The sequence below is a fragment of the Chlorocebus sabaeus genome, chromosome 21 (assembly GCF_047675955.1).
Source record: "Chlorocebus sabaeus isolate Y175 chromosome 21, mChlSab1.0.hap1, whole genome shotgun sequence".
Classification (NCBI taxonomy): Eukaryota; Metazoa; Chordata; class Mammalia; order Primates; family Cercopithecidae; genus Chlorocebus; species Chlorocebus sabaeus.
Window position 1 is genome coordinate 101,929,633 of NC_132924.1, and position 19,498 is coordinate 101,949,130.

The 19,498-nt window shown below is 38.9% G+C and overlaps 1 protein-coding gene across 2 annotated transcripts in view; it reads right to left on the reverse strand.

Annotated features, from left to right (window-relative positions):
* Positions 1-19,498, reverse strand: part of TNPO3 (transportin 3) — a 99,776-nt gene that overhangs the window by 49,260 nt on the left and 31,018 nt on the right. For both annotated transcript variants that reach the window (XM_007982872.3, XM_007982873.3), the window contains 4 exons: positions 14,041-14,241; positions 13,066-13,139; positions 11,080-11,236; positions 266-409 (listed from right to left, as the gene is read on the reverse strand). In XM_007982872.3, coding sequence (XP_007981063.1) covers positions 266-409; positions 11,080-11,236; positions 13,066-13,139; positions 14,041-14,241 — 576 coding nt within the window. The remainder of the gene's footprint in view (positions 1-265; positions 410-11,079; positions 11,237-13,065; positions 13,140-14,040; positions 14,242-19,498) is intronic.

Below are 19,498 nucleotides of genomic sequence, written 5' to 3' on the forward strand. Positions count from 1 at the left end.
AAAAGATACCAATGGTTACTTGAATTTTAATATGTAAATCATGTATCAGCATATAAGATTGTTTTCTTCTTAAGCATAACTATATCCTATTTTGAGTATTAAAACTGATACTTTTAATTTGGTACCTGGTAGCAAGGAACATTGCTATATTCTTAATACATGCCTTCCAGTTACTGTGCAAAAATTTGAAAACACTGTTATGTCCCAGCAGGTTAGTTACGAAGTGATTGGCAGAAATACTTTGATAAATAAAGTCATTACTTACCAAAACCTCAAAAAGGAGTGCTAGTAATTTATTGTTAGCCATGAAGTTACTGTCCAAAACTCCCAAGTTAAACCAACTTCCCAAACAGCGAAAAACCTTCATAAGCATTTTCTCATCTGTTCCTGCTTTTTCTACACAGGTCATCTGAATAGGGAAAAAAACTTAAAATGAATAATGTTAATCTATATATTTAAACCATTATTACAATCACCTTACAAGTATAATAATGAGAAGGATGGCAATAAAACAGCTAACAGTTAAAAGTGCTATTTAAGTGTCACTGTCTTTTTTTTTTCTTTTAAGAGAGAGGGTCTTGCTACATCGCCCAGACGGGACTACAGGCATGTGCCACTGCATCCAGCTAGGCACCACTGTTCTAAATACCACTAATCTACTTAATCCCCGAAATGGTTTGGTTCTGTGTCCCCACCCAAATCTCGTATCAAATTGTAATCCCCAGTGTTGGAGAAGAGGCCTGGTAGGAGGTGACTGAATCATGGGAATGAACATCCCCCTTGCTGTTCTTTTGATAGTTCTCACGAGATTTGGTTGTTTCAAAGTGTGTAGCACCTCCCCCTCCTCTCTCTCTCTCCTACTGGCCATGTGAAGATGTGTCTGCTTCCCCTTCACCTTCCACCATGATTGTTAAGTTTCCTAAGGCCTCCCTAGAAGCAGAAGCCTGTACAGCCCACAGAACCGTGAGCTGATTAAACCTCTTTTCTTTATAAATTACCTTGTTTCAGGTATTTTTTCTTTCTTTCTTCTTTTTTTTTTTGAGATAGAGTCTTGCTGTGTTGCCCAGGCTGGAGTGCAGTGCCACGATCTCTGCTCACTGTAACGTCCACCTCCCTGGTTCAAGCAATTCCCCTACCTCGGCCTCCCAAGTAGTTGGGATTAGATGCACATCACTACACCCAGCTAACTTTTTTGTATTTTTAGTAGAGACAGGATTTCACCATGTTGGCCAGACTGGTCTCGAACTCCTGACCTCAGGCAATCTGCCTCGGCCTCCCAAGGTGCTGGGATTACAGGCGTGAGCCACTGCACCCAGTCTCAGGTATTTCTTTATAGCAGCATGAGACTGCACTAACACAATCCCCAAATACAACTTTATAGGTAGCTACTATTATGGTCTCTACTTTCTCAATGGGAAAACTGAGGTACAGAGAGGTTACAGACTTACCCAAGTTGTTTCAGAAATAACTTACTAATTTCTTAGTTCCCACTTCTGTATTAAGGTTGTATTATCCAAAAAATTATTTTACAAGTAGTTTACTTATTTATATACCTGGTTGTCATAGAATAGATACCTAGAGTAAGCTAGGCATACTACTGTATATTCCCACAAGAAAAGCTAATGTTTTAGCTTTGGCAATAGAATAATAAACATGTCATCCCACAGAAAGTGATACAAAGAATGTTTTAAAATAGCTCTTGCAAGCAATGAGTTAGAAATATAATTTTCATGGGGTTCAGGAGGCATGAGAGCGGGGGTGAAATCCCATAATGTATTATTAAATCAGATCTAAATACTGATATTTGTGGTTACAATGCAGATATAAAACACACAGGAAAATTCTCCAAGTTCAAAGCTTCATCTATTACATAAATCTACACTGAAGATGACTGTCTTTATTATTGTGCTCCAAAGAATGCTAGGTTGCTAAGATGAAGAGAAGTGAGGGGTATGCCAGCTCATTCCCACAAAGGGCTATTTAAGATATTCAGGTCTGGGCCGGGCGCTGTGGCTCATGCCTGTAATCCCAGCTCTTTGGGAGGCCGAGGCAGGCGGATCACGAGGTCAGGAGATCGAGACCATTCTGGCGAACACGGAGAAACCCTGTCTCTACTGAAAATACAAAAAAAATTAGCCGGGCGTGGTGGCGGGCGCCTGTAGTCCCAGCTTCTAGGGAGGCTGAGGCAGGAGAATGGCGTTAACCCGGGAGGCGGCAGAGCTTGCAGTGAGCGGAGATTGTGCCACTGCACTCCAGCCTGGGCTACAGAGTGAGACTCTGTCTCAAAAAAAAAAAAGAAAAAGAAAAAGATATTCAGGTCTGGAAGCTACCTTTAAAAACAAAACAAAATGGCTGAGCGCGGTGGTTCACGCCTGTAATCCCAGCACTTTGGGAGGCCAAGGCGGGCGGATCACGAGGTCAGGAGATCGAGACCATCCTGGCTAACATGGTGAAACCCCGTCTCTACTAAAAAAGACAAAAAAATTAGCCAGGTGTGGTGGCGGGTGCCTGTAGTCCCAGCTACTCGGGAGGCTGAGGCAAGAGAATTGTGTGAACCCGGGAGGCCGAGCTTGCAGTGAGCCGAGATCGCACCACTACACTCCAGCCTGGGCAACAGAACGAGACTCCGTCTCAAAAACCAAACAAAACAAACAACCTTTCCTTCTCAGAAGACAGAAGAAAGGAAGTCCAAGTACATTAATATACCTGATTCCTTCTATTTCTTCTCTCTCTTCTAGGCCATTATATTTCAGGGAGAGGAAGAAAAGTACATGACAAATAAGCTGACCAGTCATTCTAACACTTACTGAGCCCTTTCTGCGCAACAGGCACTGTTTTAAGAGCTTTATATGTACTAACTCATTTAATCCCCACTATATGAAACAGATAGTATTATCCCTATTATACTGATGAGAAAACTGAGGCAGACAGTCAAGTAACTTGCCCAATATGGCACAGGTAGGAAAGAGCATAGCCAGGACTTAAACTTAAGAAGTCTGGCTTCAAAGTCTATGATCTTAACCACTACACCATAGTTACCTCTCAAATTTCTCTATTTGCCTATATATACAGAACAAAGATATGATTACTATCAAGGACTTCCTCCACTTCAAAAGCCTCTAAAGCTAGGCAGATTGCAACAATAATCTTACTAATATTATACATCATCATCAGTATAACTAGCTATATACTAATTTACCTGGATAATAATTAGTGTATTACCAAAGAAAGTCAGGAAATATTAACAGCATGGGGAAACAGAATCATCTATCACACATGAACCAACTATTTTACTAGTTTTAAGCACGTCAGCTTGAAGTATACATCATTTGTAACGAATAACATCAGAACTTGACGGTTAACTAAATGCAGACTCACTCATTTTCATTTATTGTGCATATTGCATTATATATGCTTGTTGAAAAAAGGTGGAGTTGCAGCTAACTTGCAGAGAAATTAACCACATAACCATGAGTATACACATAAGTTTATGTCTAGGATATAAACGACTTCTGAGACATCTGTTACTATCTAAAGCCACAAGAGGCACAGAGTAAATATCCAAGTATTTATAGAAGGAAGAATGGCAGGGGCTGGGTGCGGTGGCTCACTCCTGTAATCCCAGCACTTTGGGAGGCTGAGGTGGGTGGATCACAAGGTCAGGAGTTTGAGACCAGCCTAACCAACATGGTGAAACCCTGTCTCTACTAAAAATACAAAAATCAGCTGGGCATGGAGGCACACCCTGTAATCCCAGCTACTCAGGAGGCTGGGGCAGGAGAATTGCTTGAATCCGGATGCATACGTTGCAGTGAGCCGAGACTGCGCCACGGCACTCCAGCCTGAGCGACAGACTGAGACTCTGAGAGAAAAAAAAAAAAGAAGGAAGAATGGCAGGAAAGGAAAGAACTGAGAGCTCTTGCTTTAGAGGGGAAAGCACTCGTAAAAAGTCATCAGAGGCTGCGTGCAGGGGTTCACGCCTGTAATCCCAGCACTTTGGGAGGCTGAGGTGGGAGGATTGCTTGAGCCCAGGAGTTCTAGACTAAACTGAGCAACAAAGTAACACCCTGTCTCCACAGATTAAAAAATAAAATAACACTTTAAAAGTCACCAGAAAACACACTAGATGAGATGAGAAAATGTCGCAAATATGGTTCTGGCCCCATTAAGTTCTTCTAGTTATTTTTTACCTCAAGACTTTCTTTATTCCCCTGAAACTCAGAGAAAATATTCACGGATGCCAGGCAGTTGCCTAGAATCACTAAAATGGCCAGAATTTTTAGAAAAGAGTATGACACTAATATATGCAATATATTTAAATATGTGATACATAAATAAAGGCACAGGAGCACTTAATTTCAAGGCTGAAAGTAGAGTAACTAAGTTCCCTTAACATGAACTGGAGCCACTGAGAGATTTCTCTTTAAGAGCTGATACTCATTCTCTTTCCCTCTCAACCTGTCTCAAACTCTCAATTGAATCTTTGATGCTGTTGATATAAACTCACCTTTTTCCAACTCCACCTTTTTCCAACAAGCATATATAATTACATAATCACTTGGCCTTTATACTTCTTGAATGACATTTCAATTTTAATAAGACATGATGTATACAAGTGGAAGGATTTGCTTGTACATTCTAACTACAGACTCAAACTGAAGGACCAAATTCTGAAAAAACCTGTTTCTAAAACTAATCTCTTTGAAAAGATGAAATTCTGCAAATTAAATCAAACATACATTCTAAAGCATCAGAACTAAGAGTTATCTTCTGTTCCTCTTTGAGAGCTATGCTATGTCAAAAATCTCTCTCTTAAAGTAAGTCCTCAAAAGCTTCAAGATAAATGCCAGAGTCCAGAAGAGCTCACCAGTAAAAAGACAGCAGGGATAAACAAGAATTGAGATCCTAGATTAACAAAATAGAAAGTGGAGAGACAAAAATATTAGAAGCACAGGTTCAGTTCAGCTATGACAGCATGCAGAAACACATTTAAAACTTCAAAAAGTTCAACACCATGTTTAGGAATGGGTCCATTAGGAGAGACCACAAAAGTATAATACTAACAAGAAATAGGATAGAATGTAACCATTAAAGGAGAGCGTGCAGGAAACTAAACGAGGAAAGGTCTTAAGAGGAGTTTGGAACCTGGCATTACAGCCACATGCCTATTTTTTTCTTGGCCATTTTGGACTAATTTCATCCCCTGGGTTTTATAACATGACAAGCTACATGACAAAATTAGAGACATTGTTAAGCACCACAGGAAATATATTTTTCAGACTGCATCACAATTAGGAAAATATCACCTGTGATTGACTGTCATGATGTGCTAAGTCAAGCACGTGCCTTGAATGCCCAAGTGGCTGCTATAGTTGACTTCTGTGGCAGTAACCATGACACAAAATACATGTGGACTGGATTATTTTAAGTTCACAAGTGCTTACAAAAAGAAAATGACAAATTCGAGTCCATTAATTCTCAACTCAAGCCATAGTGTGAGCACCAGAGCTTTCATGCCAAGTCTAAAAGCAGCTCTTATTTTTTGTGGCCACAAAGTTAGCACTGCTGAAACTCATATACAAAACTTAGTTGTATGACTTGCTGAATTACAAACAACAGTTGAATTTACAGTCTCTCCACACTTCTCATGTGAAAGTCAGGAAACTGAATGGTAAAGAATGGGATTCTGAAACTTGGAAAGGAAACATCTGGTTAGACCTAATGAACATGAGTCCATCATACTTCAAAAAGACAAAAACAGAAAAAGAAAAAAAAATTAACACTCAAGGCAGCTTTAAAATAAATCCTCATTTTGAAAAGTATTAAGATTTATCCTACCCTTCTAGTAGGAGCCCATAAGAATGCCAACTTATATGTACAAGGAATGACAGAAATAGTCAAATATCATTTTGTAAGCCATTGCAAAATGAAAGTATTATTATTTTTAGAGACAGAGTCTTGTTCTGTTGTCCAGACTGGAGTACACTGGCACAACCATGGCTCACTGCCACCTTGAACTCCTGGGGTCAAGTGATCCTTCTTGCCTCAGCCTCTTGAGTAGCTGGGACTACAGGTGTATGCCACCATGCTTGGTTAATTCTTTTTTTTTTTTGAGACAGGGTCTTGCTATGTTGCCCAGGCTGGTCTTGAACACCTGGCCTCAAGCAACCCTCCCACCTCAGCCTTCCAACACGCTGCAATTATAGGCATAAACCACATTGCCTGGCCCATAATGAAATTATTGATTAAAGTAAGGATTATCTACTGGAATGTAAAATAATTAGGCTAAAGTCTGACAGGGAATTGAACATTCATAAAATAACAAGCTTCCATCACACAAACTACATTATATTACAAAGGAGGAAGGTGACTTTTAAAAATGGAAGGATCAGACTTTCATCCTAATCCAGTGGTCAACCCTAGCATCACTAATAGAAGGTCAACCGAATGCTGTATATATACTAAGACATAGCATCAAGTACCTATGATATATTCTATCCCAAAATGTTTAACTTTTAAAAACTAATCATCCAAGCCTCTCAGTTTTTCTCAATCAGGATCCTAGGAAAGAATTAAATCCTATAGGTTAAGTGTGGTGGTTCACGTTTGTAATCTCATCATTAGGGGAGGCCAAGGAGGGAGGATCATTTAAGACCAGGTTTGAGACCAGTCTGGGCAACATAGAGAGGCTCTATAGCTACAAAAAAGTTTATTGTATAAGAATTAAGTCCTTCAGAAAATTATCTGAGTGCTTATCTTCTTAATTATCCTAAGGGTGCTATATAGCTAGAACCATTATTAATGTAGAGGAAAGAATTCATTACATATAATGAAAGCTTTAGGTTTAATTCTCTTGAGGAACCCCTACTGAGAAGGGCTGTGTTAGATACAACTTCCAATTAGAGGAAATACAGAGAAAAGAAAAACAAGCTAAATGAAACAAAGGAGAGGCAATCAGAAAATCATAAAGGTAAGATAATTCTATAAAACGACTGGTACAATCTCTTCAACAAGTCATGTCATTTTAAAGAAGGAACAGGATGTGGGGCTGTGACTAAGAACCTGATACAAGGCATAGTTATAGATTTGATATTCTTTGTAAAGAGTATCTTTTTTTTCTTTCTCTTTTTGTTGAGACGGAGTCTCACTCTGTCACCCAGGCTGGAGTGCGGTGGTGCAATCACGGCTCACTGCAACCTCTGCCTCCTGGGTTCAAGCAATTTTCCTGCCTCAGCCTCCCAAGTAGCTAGGACTACAGGTGCATGCCACCACACCCAGCTAATTTTTGTATTTTTAGTAGAGACAGGGTTTCACCATGTTGACAGGATGGTCTCGAGCTCCTGACCTTGTGATCTGCCAGCCTTGGCCTCCCAAAGTGCTGGGATTACAGGCATGAGCCACCAGGCCCGGCCTGTAAAGAGTATCTTAGGACTAACTGGTGAAATGTGAATATGGTCTGGGTTTATCAGATGATATGAAAACTTACTAACATGAAAAGATAAGCAGATGACTGAAAAAGCAAGATGCAGAAGAATAAGTAAAGTATAATCGCATTTGGGCTTAAAATATCTGTATATATGTCCATAAAGAAGTATGTTCATAGAGGAAAGGGTTAACTGTATGATCTCCAGATGGTTTGAATGTAATTTGCTGTCCATATTTTCTAATTTTCCATAAAACGATTTCTTTAAAATAAATGGCTAAGTGAGAAACATATATTTAACTTAAAAGAATTATTTTAATTAATTAATTTATTTATTTTGAGATGGAGTCTCCCTCTGTCGCCCAGACTGAAGTGCAGTGGCGCAATCTCGGCTCACTGCAACCTCTGCTTCCCAGGTTCAAGTGATTCTCCTGCCTCAGCCTCCCGACTAGCTGGGACTACAGGAGTGTGCCACCACACCTGGCTAATTTTTGTATTTTTAGTAGAGATGGAGTTTCACCATGTTGGCCAGGCTGGTCTCAAACTCCTGACCTCAAGTAATCCACCCGCCTCAGCCTTCCAAAGTGCTGGGATTACAGGGGTCAGCCACCGCACCCAGCCCTCCAATGAATTTCTAATACAAAACTGAACACAATTTTTAACAGAATTTTAATTTTTTTCAAACAAAAAGATCTATGATCTTGCTGTACTGAAACACATCTCTGAAAAATAATTTACTATAGGTGAAGTATCCCTAATCCAAACTCCAAAATGCTCCAAAATCCAAAAGTTTTTCAGTGCCAACATAGCATTCAAATGAAATGCTCACTGGAGCATTTCAGATTAGGAATGCTGAACCAGTAAATATAATTAAAATATTCCAAAATTTTAAAAACTCAGAAATCCCAAATACTACTTTTTTTTGCCCTTCCCTAAACACTTCTGGTCCCAAGCCTTTCAGGTAAGGGATATTCAAGCTGTATAACCACATTATTGAGAAAATTAAGCTGGACTATAAAGACCTATAAATGAGATATGGGCTAATCAATTTATTACCATGTACTTTAGGAACCAGTAAACATTTTCTATAAAGAACCAGATAAGGTTGGGGGCGGTGGTTCAAGCCTGTAATCCCAGCACTTTGGGAGGCCGAGATGGGCGGATCACGAGGTCAGGAGATCGAGACCATCCTGGCTAACATGGTGAAACCCCGTCTCTACTAAAAAATACAAAAAACTAGCCGGGCAAGGTGGCGGGTGCCTGTAGTCCCAGCTACTCGGGAGGCTGAGGCAAGAGAATAGCGTAAACCCGGGAGGCGGAGCTTGCAGTGAGCTGAGATCCGGCCACTGCGCTCCAGCCTGGGCAACAGAGCGAGAGCGAGACTCCGTCTCAAAAAAAAAAAAAAGAACCAGATAAATATTTTACACTTTGCAGGCCATATGGTCTCTGTGAAAAATACCCAATTATGCTGATATAGTCCAAAATAATAGACAGACAAAATATAACCAAATGGGCACAACTGTGTTCCAACAAAGCTTTATTTACAAAAAGAGGCAGCCAACCCATAAACTATAGATTTACGCACTCCTGCTCTAGCGTATTAAAAATGTCGACTAACTGAAAGGAGCCTAATCACATCTAATTCTTTTAAAAATGTGTATTAGCTCATCCATAATGGGATACTCCTCAAAAGGTCAAGTAAAATCTTCTATCACCTCCCTCTCAAAATTTCAGTTCATCTTTAAGAGAGGATCCTTTCTTTTCTCTCTCACAATATACAAAAATCAAATCAAAATGGATTAAAGACTTAAATGCAAGATGTGAACTATAAAACTACTACAAGAAAACATTAGGGAAATGCTGCAGGACATTGATCTGGGCAAATATCTCTTAAGACAGACAAAAATCAAAGGTAACCAAAGCAAAAAAAGTCAACAAAGGGATTACATCAAGCTACAACGCTTCTGCACAGCAAAAGAAACAATCAACCAAGTGAAGAGACAACCTACAGAATGGGAGGAAATATTTGCAAACTACCCATCCAATAAGAGAATAATAATGACAATATATAAGGAACCCAAACAACTCAATAGCAAAAAAAAAAAAAAAAAGATTTAAAAAAATGGGCAAAAGATCAATAGCAAATGCTGGCAAGGATGCAGAGAAAGGCGAACACTCTGGAATGTAAAGTAGTATAGTCATGAAAAACAGTATTGAAGTTCCTTAAAAGACTGAAAATAGTACTACCATATGATCTAGCAATCCCACTGCTGGATAAATACCCAGAAAAGAAACCAGTATATCAAGAAGATGTCTACAATCCCATGTTTACTGCAACACTATTCACAATAGCCAAGATATGGAATCAACCTAAGTACCTATCAATGGCTGAATGGATAAAGAAACAATGTATAGGTGCACAGTGAAATATTCATTAGCCACAAAAAAAATAAAATCCTGTCATTTGCAGCAACATGGATGGAACTGTTAGACATTATGTTAAGTGAAATAAGCCAGGCACAGAAAGACAAATATCGCATGCTTTCACTGCTATGTTGGAGTGAAAAAAAAAACAGGATCTCATAGAGGTAAAGAGTAGAACGATGGTGATCAGAGAGAGGCTAGGAAGGGTAATGGGGAGGGGAGGATGAAGAAAGGTTGATTAATGGGTACACAAATACAGCTGAATAGAAAGGATAAGTTATAGTGTTACACAGCACAAAAAAGTAACTATAGTTAATAATTTATTGAGTACTTCAAAATAGCTGAAAGAGAAGATTTAGAATGTTCCCTACACAAAGAAATGATAAAGGTTTGAGGTGATGAATATCTCAATTTGATCATCACCTGATTTGATCTGATCATCACATATTATATACTTGGATAAAAATAATACATGTGGCTGGGCACAGTGGCTCACGCCTGTAATCCCAGAGCTTTGGGAGGCCGAGGCAGGCGGATCACTTGAGGTCAGGAGTTCAAGGCCAGCCTAGGCAACATGAAGCGACACCATCTCTACAAAAAAAAAAAAAAAAAAAAAAACCACAAACTTAGCTGGGCATGGTGGCGCACACCTGTAGTCCCAGTTACTCAAGAGGCTGAGGTGAGAGGTTCACTTGAGCCCAGGAGGGGAGGGTGCAGTGAGCTGAGATCATGCCACTGTACTACAGCCTGGGAGACAGAGACCCTGTTTCAAAAAATAAAAGTAACACATGTAACCCCACAAATATGTACCACTCTCATGTATCAATTAGAAAAAAAAAAGGAAGGATCCTTTCTTAGTAAAGTAGGTTTATACACACTTCCCTTTGCATGATCCTTTATTAACAGTCAACAGTTTGGAGCATTAAGCAGTAGAACAGCACAAGATATATAATGAGATGGCCTTAGTTCAAATTCTGAATTAACAGTTGTGTAACTCTAAAGTCCATTTTTCATTCATAAAAGAGATAACGTCACCTTTAGAGGATTATACAGAAACTTAAAAAGCATAGTTTCTGAAAGTATGTTGTAATGGTAAGGTGTTACATAAATGCCAAAGCATCATCATTAAATTTTGCAAAGAAAGCTATTTCACAATAATGCAATTGGATTACAAAATAACCATCATGGTTTTCTGCCTTTATGCAGCAACTTAGTATTTCAAACTTACTCACCAATAGAGATACTACTGTACTAGAGTAGAAGGCCAGATCTTCTATGATTTCTGTGCGCCGATTAGCTCCAATTCGTAAGGAACGACTATGTACTTCTTCAGGTAACACTGTAAGGATCTCCAGCAAAAAAGGCAAAGAAGTAACATCATTGCTGTATCTGCAAAAGAAAAAAGGGGAGATATGTTATTTATAGACAGAAAATACACAATCACGTAAGCTAACAGCCATCAGAGTAACTCACAACAAAAGCAGCATTCCCACCACTATTAAGGGAGAGAAAAACGATATAAACATAAATGTCCTCCACAGTTAGTTAAGATTAAAAAAAGGACACAGTTTTTCAATGAAACAGCCATTATAATGAACGTGATATCTATATGTCCTAACATGAAAAAATGTCCACAATGTAGTAAGTGAAAAACATGTATGAAACATATTGAATATGGGTGAACAAATACATAGGTATTTGTACATTAAAATATATATGCACTTATTTATTTTAAAATGCATAAAGGAAACTCTACATAGCCAATTGTTAATAGTGGTTGCTTGTAAAATACAGGGTTAAGGGCCAGGTGTGCTGGCTCATGCTTATGATCCCAGCACTTTGGGAGGCCAAGGCAGGAGGATCACCTGAGCCCACAAGTTCAAGACCAGCCTGGGCATCACAGGGAGACCGTCCCTACATTAAAAATTTTTTCATTAGCCAGGCACGGTGGTGTGCATCTGTAATCCCAGCTACGTAGGAGACTGAGGCAGAAGGATCTCATGAGCCCAAGAGTTGCAGGTTCCAGTGAACCATGATCACACCACTGCACTTCAGCCTGGGTGACAGAGCAAGACCCTGTTTCAAAAACAATATATAAGGATAGGGAGAGAGGATGGGGTTCGCTTCCATACTGTTAGAATTTTTTCAAGGAGCATGTGTCAATTTCCCCAATAAAAATTTTCTTTAAAAAATAAGCTATCCATTCAGGAGGCTGAGGGGGGAGGATCACTTGAGCCCGGCAGGTTGAGGCTGAGGTTGTAGTGAGCCATGACTGTGCCACTGCACTCCAGCCTGGGTGACACAGCAAGACTGGTGTCTCGAAAAAAATAAAAATGATTTTTAAAAAAGTTATACAGGCTGGGTGAGGTGGCTCACACCTGTAATCCCAGCACTTTGGGAGGCTGATGTGGGCAGATCACTCGAGGTCAGGAGTTCGAGACCAGCCTGGCCAAACCCCGCCTCTACTGAAAATATAAAAATTAGCTGGGCGTGGTGGCACATGCCTGTAATCTCAGCTACTTGGGAGGCTGAGACAGGAGAATCACTTGAACCTGGGAGATGGAGGATGCAGTGAGCCGAGATCAAACCACTGAACTCCAGCCTGGGCAACAAGAGTGAAACTCCAGCTCAAAATAAAATAAAATAAATAAAAAGTTATCCATAAGAGGCTGTAATGACACACTACATTGTAAGTAAAAAGTACATCTACTTTGTTCAAAAATAACTTCCCAACCAAATGCAAGCAAATATCAAGATTATCTTGCCAGGACCCAGAAGGAACGCTTGTTTCAAAGTAGCAAGTTCTGTGTGTCTAAAAAGAATACTGTCCCTCTGATAAACGTGAAACAAACCCCAATTAGTAAGAACATATATTCATAACAACTTCTCATTTAATATACTCTTAAATTCTGTATTTTTACAAAACGGCTGTCATGCCAGTTAGTGAGAGTGATCCACAAGGCAATAAAAGACTTTGCTGCAATTAATTCAAGAAGTGTGTGTTACATAAATTACTAGTCTTTTACAACCCACACAATATATTTCAGTAGTATTTAAAATTTTAGATAAGTTTCACTTAATCTAACAAAGGTTAATAACATAATTCTATGTTAAGAGTTCAGGGAAATAGTCAAATATCTAGCTATTGCCAACAAATTTCTCTGTGTAGGTTAATGGCAATTCCAAATGCTAATATACAGTCAATATAAATTACTTACTTTTCCACCAGTGTTTGCACACATCCCTTCCAGGAAGGCATCTGTAGGGCAAGATCTGCTATTGCTAAAGCCAGCTGAATAAGAGAGAATAAATGAAGACAGATGAACAGAAATAGGGTTACAATAAATATTAATTGGGAAGCAAAGAAATTGCATTTCTTCCAAACAATATAACAACTAAGACTAACCTCCCCTCCCCCATTTCTCCCAACCTTCAGTTATATGTATCTGATGTAAACTCTTCTGGGTTAGCTATAAATTGCTGAAATTTAAGAGTTAACTTTTAAAAATTAAAGAAAAAAAAACAGAAAAGAAGTCAAACAACAGAATATGGACATTCCTCAAAATATATCAGTATTTACTTTTATTTGGCAATATCACAGAACTTCACAGACATATAAATTATACTATGCCAAAGGTCAAAGCTACTAACAAAGTCAGACCTTTGACTCAGTTCTCAAAGAATGGATTGCCATTTCCCTTCTCTTTCCATTTCTCATCTTGAAGACTTAAGCAAAAGCCTCCTCTTCAAGGGCACTTCTATGCCAGGCAGAGGACACATGTGAGTATGTACTCACAGAAGCTTCCGGTTTTCCTATCTAATGTATTTCCCTGTCCAAGGGGGAAAAGGACAGATACTCTAGTTCAACCTTTCATTCATGAGACCTTTACTAAAGCCAATAAGCCCAGAAAGGATTTCTTAAAAGGCAACTACCTAAACCTCTGACCTAGCATGCCTGTGAAAACACATACTCACCTTAACCACTTCTGGTATTAAGTTAGTTCAAAACCAAATGAACTCTAAGATTAATACAAAAGATTAAAAATTCCATTTTCTATCCACTTACAAGAATACAGCAGTACATCTGTAATGAAGTTAACATTACCTCACATGGCCTAGCAATACCAATTAAAATAATCCTGATAAATCCAAATGGCCATACAAATTTCTCTAATGAGAAGCACAGGATTTACCTGCGTTACAATGACAGGTGACAAGTCTTTCAAGTTCTGGATATGGGTTAGCAATGAGTCCCGTAAAGAGGCATGAGAGTCTGTGGGGAGCTCATAAAATGAGGTCTGAATCTTCATTTTCATGGTCTGTGCAGCAAAATAGCATGATTCCACATCCTGTCGGATCTGTAACAACTGGTCTGAGATCTCCCATGCATGAACCTGAAAGCGTATTAGACAAAGATGTCTTAAAGAAGACTACTTTTCTAATTTTAATGCCACAATCTCAATACTTATATAAACATATTTAGACCAACGTATAAAGAAAAATCTGACAAGCTAAATCACCCAGTAATTCAGCCAACAGTTCAAAATACATTGTTATATGCTCTGTTCAACAAAGTAATTACCTAAAATCTGACTAATTCTAGGAAGGCACGAGAGCTATCAGTTAAATTAATAGATACAATCTTGTTGATTTGAATGACTGTGTGGGTGTCAAGAATATGAAGAAAAATGTCCCAAAAGTCTCCACTAAATAATTTCCACTGTATAATTTCCAGTCCTAATCTATGGTTGGATGTTTCTTCTCTTTTCTTGCTTAAAATAAAGCTTTGTTCACTCTAAGAATTGAATCCAGAAGCTGTTTTAATATATCTATAAATATAAGAATATATTTTATATTGGTCTCAGTAGCCCTACATTTCAATTATTAGTTCCTGATAAAACAGAAGAAAAGCTATCTTGGCTCAAGTAAATATTTCACATCCTTCAATTATTTTCTTTCTTTTTTTGGAGACAGAGTCCCGCTCTGTCACCCAGGCTGGAGTGCAGTGGCACAATCTAGGCTCACTTGCAACCCCTGCCTCCCAGGTTCAAGTGATTCTCCTGCCTCAGCTTTCCGACTAGCTGGGATTACAGATGTGCACCACCACACCCGGCTAATATTTGTATTTTTAGTAGAGGCGAGGTTTCACCATGTTGGCCAAGCTGATCTTGAACTCCTGACCTCAGGTGATCCTCCTGCCTCAGCCTCCCAAAGTGCTGGGATTACAGGCATGAGCCACCGTGCCTGGTCCCTTCAATTATTTTCTGATGAATTATGACTTGGCAAAGTGCTACATATGCTACTGAAATCACTTTCAACAGAAAAATAAACTTATCTACAGACATAATAAAAAGAATCAAAGTATAAAATCTGGTCTCTAGTAGCTAGTCACAATTATAAAGGGGAGCCATATTTTGAAGACAACTTTGTAAACAAAATCATGCAGTAGATTGTAGACAACTAGTTAATTAGATTAATTCTAATCCAGTTCTATGCTAAAGAGCCTCTGGAAGAAGACTAACATGGACTGGCAATAATGGACTGAAAAAAATTTCAACCTCAATTCAGGAACAGTGTATATTGTAAAGAGAAGGGGTCAATTTCTTATGAAGACAGAGCTCTTCACAAGTAATACATAATCCCTTGTGTATCCTTCAAGATCTTTCCAAAGATAGATATGAAGCAAGTTAAGATATAGAAACAAGTAGAATAAACAGCTTGTACAAGTTCCTAAAGTAAATGGAAAATAAAGACCCTGAATTTCCTAATTACAGATTTACTGACATAAAACTTAGCTTTAGGCTGGGCGTGTGGCTCATGCCTATAATCCCAGCACTTTGGGAGACCAAAGGGGGAGGATTGTTTGAGCCCAGAAGTTTTGACACTGGCCTGGGCAACATGACAAGACCCCCGTGCCTCTACAAAAAATTTAAAAAATTAGCTGGGGCCCGGCACAGTGGCTCACGCCTGTAATCTCACCACTTTGGGAGGCAGAGGCAAGCAGATCACCTGAGGTCGGGAGTTCAAGACCAGCCTGGCCAACATGGTGAAACCCTATCTGTACTAAAAATACAAAAAAATTAGTCGGGTGTGGTGGCACTCTCCTGTAATCCTAGCTACTCAAGAGGCTGAGGCAGGAAAATAGCTTGAACTCAGGAGGCAGAGGTTGCAGTGAGCCGAGATTGCACCACTATACTCCAGCCTGGGTGACAGAGTGAGACCCTGTCTAAAAAAACTAAAAACTAAAAAATAAAAAATTAGCTGCGCATGGTGGTATGCACCTGTGGTTCCAGCTACTTGGGATGCTGAGGCGAGAGCACTGCTTGAGCCCAGGCAACAGGCACCCTGTTTTTAAAAAAACCACCCCTCCCATCCCCCACCAAAAAACCCCAACACTAGTTTTCAATGAAATAAGGGGTACAAAGTAAGCATGAGGTGTTAACTTCTTCACAGATATAGTATATTTTACTAATTTTTGTACTTTTTAGTCCAAGCATCGTGTCTCAAATGTATTCAACAAATGTGTAATGAATTAACGTAGTACTAATAGCACCAATTTTCCTTTCTCAAGTAAAAAATCTTCCAAAGTTTTTAGCCATTGATTAACTAGTAATCCAAGCACGCCTATGATTTAATATACATACCATCAGAATATCTTTACTTTGCTCACATTAATATCTTTTTATTTTTTGAGACAGGGTATCACTCTGTCACCCAGGCTGGAGTGCAGTGGCACGATCTCAGCTCACTGCAGCCTTGACCTCCTGGGCTCAAGAGATCCTCTTGCCTCAGCCCCCTAGTAGTTGGAACAACAGGTGTCTGCTACCACACCCGGCTAATTTTTGTATTTTTTGTAGAGATGGGGTTTCACCATGTTGCCAGGCTGGTCTTGAACTCCTAAACTCAAGTGATCCTCCTGCCTTGGCCTCCCAAAGTGCTGGGATTCCCGGCGTGAGCTACCATGCCTAGCTGATATATTTTTAAATAGCAAAAAGATTCTATGAAGCTTTATACAATCTCCACAAATCCCTCATAAAAACAGAGCATTAGACAGCAACAAAACTAGGTGTTGTCTAGTTATCTCCAAGGGTATCTACAAGAACCCCAGAATGTAAGTGGAAAGAGACAAGCCAGTGACATCTGTAAGACCTGTGTAGTTTTAGTCTCAGTAAATGTGGAAGCAGAGGCAAACAACATGGTATCTAATGGACCTTTGAACAGAGAAACACCAAGAACCAACAGAGATTCACTGGAAAGTACAAGGAGCCAATCTGAGGATGGCAGTTGAAAATGGAGAAGGTTGGGCCGGGCACAGTGGCTCATGCCTGTAATCCCAGCACTTTGGGAGGCCAAGGCACACAGATCACCTGAGGTCAGGAGTTCAAGACCAGTCTGGCCAACATGGTGAAACCCCGTCTCTACTAAAATACAAAAATTAGCTGGGCATGGTGGCGGGTGCCTGTAATCCCAGCTACTCTGGAGACTGAGACAGGAGAATCACTTGAACCCGGGAGACGGTGGTTGCAGTGAGCCGAGATCACACCATTGCACTCAGCCTGGGCGGCTGAGTGAGACTCCATCTCAAAAAAAAAAAAAAAAATGGAGGAGGTTTTACCCAATCCAATAGCCAGTGAGTATAAGTGTGAAGGGGATGCCAACAGTTTAGCCTTTATAAAACCTTGAAACCAAACAATGAGGAAAAGACCCCAACTGAGGAAAAACTGCTGTGAAAAAAAACCCAAAATAATATAGGACAAGTATAATAGAAATGAAGGAAGAAAAGGTTGAAAGTATTATCCTTAATCAAACCTCCTTCTAGAAATTCAGAAAAACTAATTTCACAGAAAATAAGCAACTGAGGTCAAACGTCATACATGGCTGAAAGAGAAAATAAGCAGAGTAACACCTTATGAGGAAAGAAGACCAGAAAAACAGGTTTAAAAACCTAGCCTATTATTTCAAAATGAGCTAAACAACATTAAGAAAATCATACAAGATACGGAAGAACAGAATTGGGAAGGAAAATTTCAGAAATGCGGTAAAAATCTCAGGAAAAAACCAGAAATGAAAGAAGAAAATCCCTTCAGAGATGAAGACTAGAAGGAATTTCACTGTGACTAAACACATCAGATAATGTCTTAAGAGAAACACATGAAAAGGAGTGTTTTTTTAAATAAAAAAAAATTTTAAAGATTCAAGAGGAAATGACAAATATTGAACAGAGGCAAAGATCTAACATCTAGACAACAGAGATCTCTGAAGAAGAAAATCAAAACAAGGAAACAGAACAATTATCAAAAACTGTAATTCAAGAAAATGTTCCTAGTTGGGCAAGGCAGTTTACGCCTATAATCCCAGCATTTTAGGAGGCGGAGGTAGGAGGCTTGACGCCAGGAGTTTGGGACCAGCCTGAGCAACATAGCAAGATACTGCCTCTACAAAAATTTAAAAAATTAGCTGGGTGTGGTGGTGTGTGCCTGTAGTCCTAGCTACTAAGGAGGCTGAGGAGGAAGAATCATTTGAGCCCAGGAGTTTGAGGTTACAGTGCACTATGATCCTGCTACTAATTTTTTTTTTTTAATTTAAAAAATTTGGTATCAAAGTTATCAAAAGAGGAAGGGTAAATAAATGAATATAATCCCATCACTACACTCCAGCCTGGGTGACAGAGCAAGACCCCATCTCTTAAAAAAAAAAACAAAAAAACAAAAAACAGAAAAGGTTTCTGAAATGTTGGGTGGTAAGAGAGAAAGACATGGAACTATACATTGAAAGAGTATTTCATATACCTAAAAATACCAACCCAGAATAACCAATACTGAGACATAATCTGGTAAAATTAATATAGTTAAAGAAAAAGAATAAAATAATTTGGACATCTATATAAAAACAGCAAATGATTTGCAAGGGAAAAAATTAGATTATCATCTACTTTGATTTGAACACTTCATGGCAGAAGAAAATGAAAGAACGTGGTAAAGATATGCTAAGAAAGAAAATGTGACAAAGATTTTATGTCAAGTCAAACTGATTTTCAATTATAAAGGCCAGAAACTGTTACTTGCAAGAATGTAGATATTATTCCTATAAGCTCTTCCTAAACAATCTGCTTTAAAAAGAAAAAAAAAGAGCTTTGGACAATCAAACTGATTAGAGAGAACAAGGCATCAATGTAAGGACTGGGGGTGAATATTAATCATAGTTTATTACAACAATTACGAATAAATGAAGGTCAAAAGAGAAATGGTATGTAATGATTACAAGCTCTGTATAGACACAGTATGGAAGAAAGGGGAGAGCACATGCAAAACTACGCTTGTTTTCAGTGTACATACTGATGGTAGTAGTGTTAGTATTGTTAGTCTGAGGCTACTGACTAGGCTAATGTGGGACAGAGCTACTGAGTAATTATGAGATATTCTATCACCGTCTGTGTCCCTCACAACCTGGATTCTTAGTATGGAAGAAAAGAAGTGCAGACAAAAAGGCTTAAGTTAAAAACTTTCTAATGCTGTAGTTGAAAAGGCAATATAAATTCATGAGGTATTTTACCTTTAAGTACTTATACCCACTATTTATATACCTACTTTTCTACATATGTATACACACACATAGAAAATTTATATATCCTATATAGATATATAAAATATA